This window comes from Chaetura pelagica, unplaced genomic scaffold (genome assembly GCF_000747805.2).
Source record: "Chaetura pelagica isolate M959 unplaced genomic scaffold, ChaPel_1.0 scaffold329, whole genome shotgun sequence".
NCBI classification, from domain to species: domain Eukaryota; kingdom Metazoa; phylum Chordata; class Aves; order Apodiformes; family Apodidae; genus Chaetura; species Chaetura pelagica.
This window is the reverse complement of record NW_009954609.1, coordinates 114,040-121,586: the sequence shown is the minus strand read 5'-3', so window position 1 is coordinate 121,586 and position 7,547 is coordinate 114,040. Positions and strand designations below refer to the sequence as shown.

General features: G+C 52.9%; 1 protein-coding gene across 1 annotated transcript in view; it reads right to left on the bottom strand.

The window, feature by feature from the left end:
- The window catches only part of LRRFIP1 (leucine rich repeat (in FLII) interacting protein 1), a 28,666-nt gene that overhangs the window by 13,241 nt on the left and 7,878 nt on the right, over window positions 1-7,547 (bottom strand). The window contains exon 3 of the mRNA XM_010005454.1: window positions 6,324-6,410. Within this exon, the coding sequence (XP_010003756.1) occupies window positions 6,324-6,410 (87 nt within the window). The remainder of the gene's footprint in view (window positions 1-6,323; window positions 6,411-7,547) is intronic.

The window sequence follows — 7,547 nt, the reverse complement described above, 5'->3', positions numbered from 1 at the left end:
GCAGAAGTGAAGGAGAAGGGCAATGGGAAAGATCATCCAGCTCCAAGCCCAGAACTGCTGGCAAGTTGGGAACTTGGGGGAGGAGAAGACCTTCAACCCAGCAGTTGAGGGCAGACGAACAATGGGGAGATGTTAGGGGGTCTGGTTGTACCCACCCTCAGGCTTCCACGGGCACCCAGTGACACCAGCTCCTCTTCATCCGAGGCCTGGGGGAAAAAGTCAAGTCTAAAACCAGAAGGGAAGGATGAGGAGAAGACACTTGACAGGCCGGGGTGGAGGGGCAGGTGGGAGAGAAGGGGAGGCAAGACCCTGCAGGAGGATGGGCCTTCAAACAGAAGGACATTGAGCCCCAGTGAGTGGTTCCAGTCACCCCCCCCTTGTCCCCAGAACCACCATCAAGGTTTCTCACAAGTTCCCTGGGTCCTCCCTGCTCTGTGACAAGGTAGAAGGTTCCTGGTTTATGGAATCAAATCCAAACAAGACCCAGGAAGGGTTGGGTGGTCCCCCCTTCCACACCTCCCACAGCTCCTGGGAGGCTGGGCAGAGGGCTGAGGGGGCAGGGGGTGGGGGTTGGGGTTGGGTTTGGTCCTGTCCCCAAAGCAGTGTCCTCTGCAGGTGTTTGTGTGTCATGGCTGGGGCAGAAGACCAAAGCAGGAGGAGATACCAACCGAGGGGTTCCTGCGGGCCCGGCGGGAACAACGCTCACTGTCCTCCTGGGCAGCAGAGACAGAGGGAGATGGTGTTGGAAGGACAGAGAGGAGAGACAGACAGAGTCTCAGACCAAACCATGGCAGGTGACCTCCTTGTGGGGGCAGAAAAGCCCCTTTTCCCCCCTCATTCCTTTCTCCCCACCCCTGTGTGAGGGCTCCTTGCACCAGGAGGGGCTTCAGGGGCTCAAGGTGAGTCATCCCCAAGGTGGCTCCTCACCAAACCCCCATCACCTTGAAGCCACCTGGCAAGAACCCTTGTGGTGACAGTGGAATTTCCATCTCCACGACATCCCACCCTCTGGGGACTCTCCAAAACCCCAGCCCATGGCAGCCGTGGAGCGACGCTGGCTGGAGGCCTACCATCCATTGCTCGATGTCTCCCCACTTAGAATCCAGACCATAATACTTCTAGGGACAGAAAAGGGAAGAAAAGGAGAAGAAAAGAAAACTTTAGGTGAGGAAGGCAACCAGAGGAGGTCTCAGACATGCAGGGCCAAGCTCCACAGCTCCACACACACCAACGTGAAGGCCAAGTGCCACCAGAGCCACCAGTGTCACCTGCCCGGGAAGGGGGAGCAGGATTTGGGATCCACCTGGGGTCCCTCAGCACCTTGTTCCTCCTCAGGAGCAGAGAAGGGAATGGGAGCAGGAGGAGCAACCAGGCTTGAGTTCCTTGACCCACTTTGGTCAAGTCTCACCACCAGGGCTGGGGAGGCAGGATGAAAAGGTCTGTCAGGTCGTGGTAGGTCTGGTTGTTCATCCAACTGCAAAGTCAAACGGGAGAGGACACAAGTGATCCCCGTCTGCTCCCGTTTGCTGCTCCCACAGCTCCTCTGCAGGGCTCTGGTAGTCCCACCAAGACGGCCAGAAGAAGACACACGTCATGACTGGAGAGCTCTCTGCTTTTCACCACCAAACCCCAACCTGTCCTTAGTCAGCTCTCCCTCCTGACCTTCTTCCCAGTCCAGCACTTCTTGGCACCACACTGGGAATTCCCCAAGGAACCTCCAGTTCCACCAGACACATCCCCTGAACCCACAGGACTCCTCGTCCTCCCCAAACAGGCACTTCAGACCTTGCCCTTGTCCTGCTGCCCATCGTGGGCCCGGGTGGGAAAGACCACGGCCAAGTGGGCTCCTCCAGGAACCACCACATGTCTTGTGGGATTTTTAGAACTTGAGGAAAGAAAATCAAGTCCAAGAGCTCGTGTTTGGGGGAACCTGCAGGTCTGAGAACACTGGAACCACCACCAAGGTTGGAAAAAAAAACTTCAAGATCATCGAGTCAAACCCAAGATCAGGTGAGATGGAGCCCACGAGGCTTTTTTTTTTGGCCCTCAGAGGGACATCTGGGGGGTTTTTGACATTAGAAAATGATTTAAAATATTAGAAATCTAGTAAAAATATTAAAATAGGTTAAAATAGTAAAAATCAATTTAAAATTAAAATAAATTAAAAATAAAATATTTTTTTAAAATCAATTAAAATTAAAAATCAAATTAAAAACAAGTAAAAATATTTATTAAAATAAAAATCTATTAAAATAAACAATTATTAGAATATTAAGAATCAATTAAAGTCAAACAAATATATTAGAAATGAAAAATATTAAAAATCAATTAAAATCAATAAAAATATAAATCAATTAAAAATATTATAAACCAATTAATAAACCATATTTAGAACTGTGGAACTGAAGTGTCTTTTCTGAAGGTGGAGGGATGGTGGATGAAGATGCTGGACAATCCAAGGCTGCTTCCTTCTCCTGCCCTGCCCTCCCTCACCTTCTCCTGGGCTCAGCCGTGTCCTGCTCTGCCTGGAGAGTCCCATGGAAGGTCCACAGGGACATCCTGCCTCTCCAGCCACCTGGGGCTCCTGATTGCCAGGCTCAAGTTGCCTTGGAAAGTGAGATGACAATGAAATAATTCAGGCCATGGAGAGAGAATCCCAGCTCAGATCTCCTCTCCAAGGGAGGGTGGCCTGGCTGTGGGATGTGGTGAGGTTCACCCACTTGTCTCCTCCTCCACGTCCAGGTTCCCATTAAGCCATCTCCTCCCCCCTCAATGGGGCTGCAAATGGAATCAATTCCCATCCAGGAATGGATGTCCAGGATGGACAAGAATCCATGATGCCAACTGGAGTCGCTCCAATTGGGTCCATCAAGACAGGGAGAAGGTGGGTTTGTGGGCAGGGTGGTGGGATCAGGATGGAAGAGCAGAGCCCATGATTGGCTCTCAATGAGCAATTCCAATGAGCAATTCCAGAAGGAACCAGCATTTCCAGGAGGAGAACATTTCCCAGGAGGACACAAGGTGCTGGGCCAGGGGAAGGAGCCGTGCAGGACACAAGCAGGAGGGTTGAGGACAAACTTCTCACTCAGCAAGGAAGGAAAATTCCTCAGGGGAGGGGAAAAAAAGGGAATAATCAGGTGGAAAACTACAGGCTTGAGGGATGAGATGTTCCCTCCATCCCTGAAAAACCTCCTTGGAGATATTTCTCCTTCTGGATCCCACCACTTCACCTGCTGGGAGGCAGGACAGAGCCCCAGAGCTCACAGGGAGTAACATCTATAATTAGTATTATTATTAATTAGTATTATCATTATTCTTATCATCTTTGCCTTTGTTTGGAGCGATGGGAAAGAGAACTGGGAGGAGGGAAAACTTGACTGTGAGGTAGGACTTGGATTTGAGGGAGAGAAAAACATTCCCATCAAAAGGCCCTCAAGTCAATTTGCAAATAAGGAGGAATTCCAACAGGTTATTCCCTGATTTTCCCCAGGGATTTTCTGCCAACCAAGTCAGCTGGAAGTTCTGCTGGAACTTCTTGAGATCTGCCCAGCCTCAACCCACCACCATTCCCAACCTCAAGCCCCACCACCATTCCCAACCTCAGGCCCCACCACCATTCCCAGCCTGAAAACCCTTCATGTCCCCCAGAAGGTTCTTCATGGAGCCTCCACCCCCTCCATGGTGGCACCTTTCCCAAATTTCCCTCCTGCTCTTTTTCCTCTTCCTTTCCCAGTAGGAAAGAAATGACCCCAAGTGTCTAGGCAGGTTTGAATCCTCTGGGAAGGTGGGAACACACCCATGCCAAGAGGGATGTGGGGAACAATTCCTACCTTCTGGACTTGGTAGATCTAAGGCAGGGGGGTGGAAACAAGGAAGAAAGAAGGAAACAAAAAGCTGAGGTGAATGAATGACCCAATCCCAACATTCCACAGTTCATCCCGAAGGGAAGAAGCTCCTGATCCACACAGGAAGGACAGGAAACCATCAGCACCACAAGTGGAGAACCCAAAGGAACATCCAATATTCCCCTTGGAAAGCAGCTGGTGGGCAGATTTGGACAGGCTGGAGGGCTGGGCAAAGGGACCCCATGAGGTTCAACAAGTGCAGAGGAACTGGGGAGGAACAACCAAAGGCACCAGGGCAGGCCAGGAGGTGACCTGCTAGAGAGCAGCTCTGTGGAGAGGGACCTTGGAGTCCTGGTGGACAATAAGTTCTCCAGGGACAAATATGTGCCCTGGTGGCCAAGAAGGCCAGTGGTGTCCTGGGGTGCATCAGGAGTGTGTCCAGCAGATGGAGGGAGGTTCTCCTGCCCCTGGTGAGACCTCACTTGGAGTGCTGTGTCCAGTTCTGGGCTCCCCAGTTCCAGAGGGACAGGGATCTACTGGGGAGAGTCCAGTGCAGGATACAAGGATGACTAAGGGACTTCTCCTCCAACCATTCCAGCACAAGAGTGTCCTGCTTCACAAGAGGCTTCCAAGAGATTTCTTAAGAGGCATCTTGGATTTCACTCCCAAGTTCACTAAATCATCCAGCTCCAACCCCCCTGCATGGGCAGGGACACCTCCCACCAGCCCAGGTTGCTCCAAGCCCCATCCAACCTGCCCTTCAACACTGCCAGGGATGGAGCAGCCACAACTTCACAACCTGTTCCGGTGTCTTACCATCCTCACAGGGAAGAGTTTCCTCCTCATGTCCAACCTCCATCTCTCCTCTTCCAGTTTTAATCCCTTCTCCCTTGTCCTCTCACCATAAACCCTTGTCCAAAGCCCCTCCCCAGCTTTCCTGGAGCCCCTTCAGGCACTCAAAGGTGCTCCAAGGTCTCCTCAGATCCTTCTCCTCTCCAGGCTGAACACCCCAACTCTCTCAGAGCGTCCAGCCCTCAGATTCTCTCCATGGCCTCCTCTCTCTTTCCAAACGCTCCACATCCTCCCTGTGTTGGTGCCTCCAGACCTGGTCCCAGCAGATCTCCAGAACTGGACACAGAAGATCTCCCTATAAGCCCTCCCCATTTACCCCTGAGCTTTACCCACACAGTTGTGACCAGCCCTTGATGCTCCCTCCACACACCACTACCAAATCAGCACCAGATGTTTAACGATCTCCCTAATGAAGCTGCTGCTCCTTCCACCTGGAGAAACACTCCTCAGAGAAGAACCACCCTGGACACCTGCTGCTTTTGCACCGCAGCTTCTCTTCGGATGGCAACAGAACATTGGTCACATCCCACCCAGGACTCACCATGAGGTGTCAAACAAGGAAAATGAGACACAGGGGCAGGGAAGGAGACAATTCCCAGGCCCAACCCAAAGATCCCAACCCCCCCTTCCTGGCCATGTCTGCAGCTTGGAAGCTGAACCAAGACATTCCCAAGCCACCCATGCTCCACAAGAAGTCTGTCAGGACATGCAGGCTCTTCTCAGCCTGAGTAAGTCCCCACACACAGGGCCAAGAAATGGATTCCTTGCTTTTTAGCTCCTCCACCTGGTTCTAGAGAGCCTTGGGAAGCAGGAGAACAAGTGTCCCAATTGTTCACCTGTGGGAATGTGGGAATTGATGTAGTGGAGGAAAAGGACCACGGTGACGACGAGACACCAGGACCTCAATGTCTTCAGCTGCCGCCTGCACGAGAGGCACTCAAGGTTTAGTTTTCCAAACCCAAGGTTTGGTTTCCCAGCCCAAATTCCACTTCCCTAGGACACCCCCTGCAGTACCAGCTGCTGATCTCCATGGGGGTGACCAGCTGCACCACAGCAGGTGGTGCTGCCATGAAACACCTTGGGTGATCATCACAGCTCTTCCAAAGCCTCTCCCCCCAAACCGCTTCATTCTCCTCCCCTTCCCAATCCCAGACTGGTTTGCCTTGGAAGGAACCTTCAAGACCCACCTAGTTCCAACCCCCTGTGCTTAAACCAAACACAGAGAAGATGATCATCTCCCAAGCTCAGGTTCTACCATGACTCCTGCCATTTTTCCAACCACCATTTCTCCAACCACTTTTAGAGGCAACCAAAACACCTTCCAGGAGTCACAACCAGGGCCATGAACCCTCCACACTCATTAGACTCCTTACCAAGTGCTAAGAACCCACCACCAGACACACCACCGAGCTGCGAACATCCAAGTTTATCATCAAAGAGGAATTATTAACTAACCAACAACCTTTCCTGGGAATAACCAAACTGGCATCCCCAGGATCAAACTCCCACCAGATTCTCCTGGGTGGCTTCATTCCCACCATCACCTCCCAGCAGGTGATTTGTTTCTCAACCCAGGAAAGATGATGATCCAAAGACCTCCCAAGGCAAAAGAAGCCACGTCCTTACCTCCTTCTGCTGCCTCTCCAGCTCCTTCATCCGGATCTCCCGCGCCTCCGCCCGCGCCGCCCGCTTGGCTGCCAGGCGCGCCTCGGCCTGGGGAGGGGACAGAAGGGACAACAATGGCACCAAACCCACCCAATTCCAGGAGGAACACACACGAGGAAGAAGTCAACACGTCTGGAGGAGTCAACACGTCTGGAGGAGTCAATTCCTGCCCTGCCCTCCACGCCTTGTTGTGCTCCACGGGCAGGTCCCACGCCCACGCGCCAGCACCACCCACGTTGGGTGGTGGTGAAAAGTCTTTCTTGAATTGCCACCTGTGTGGACAGCCAGGAAACTACCACCTCTACTGAGGAAGCTTGTAGTTTGCTCTCCTACCCACCCCTCCCTCTGGCACACATGGATTGTTCAGGTGACCAACACGTGATGGGCACATTCTCCTCCCCACTGAGCACAGACACAGGTCAATATCCCGCTGTCCCAACTGGGATCTGCACAGTCCAGGCTGGAATGATGGAGGGAGAACCTGAGGAAACACACCTCAAGTCCCTCAAAACCTCCAGACATCCATGTCCAAGATTCTCCAGAGCAGGAACCTCATTCAGCCCAGCTGGATGTGCCAGATTTTATATGAAATATTCTCCTTTTAATCCCAGGTCAAACCAGTTCGGCCTCCAAAAGACAATTAGCTCAGGATTAGAACGCTGGGCTGGAAGGAGAGAAATTCAGAACATCTCAGCAGGGAGGGCAACCAGAGGGAGCTGGAGAGGCTGGAAGGTGGGGCCATGCCTTGACCTCATGGAGATCAGCCAGGCCAAGGTCCTGGCCCTGGGTCAGGACACAAATCCAGGCTGGGGGAGGGTGGATGGAGAACAGCCCTAAAGAGAAGGGCCTGGGGGGATGGTGGGTAAGAAGCTCAAGAGGAACCAAGCCAGGAACCCCTGTGTCCTGGGCAGCATGAAAAGAAGCATGGGCAGCAGGGCCAGGGAGGGGACTGTCCCCTCTGCTCTGCTCTGCTCTGGTGGGACCCTCCTGGGGAACTGGGGCCAGGTCTGGAGCCCCCAGCACCAGAAAGACACGGAGCTGGTGGAGTGAGGAGGCCACGGAGATGATCCGAGGGCTGGAGCAGCTCTGAGAGAGTTGGGGTGTTCAGCCTGGAGAGGAGAAGGATCTGAGGAGACCTTGGAGCACCTTTGAGTGCCTGAAGGGGCTCCAGGAAAGCTGGGGAGG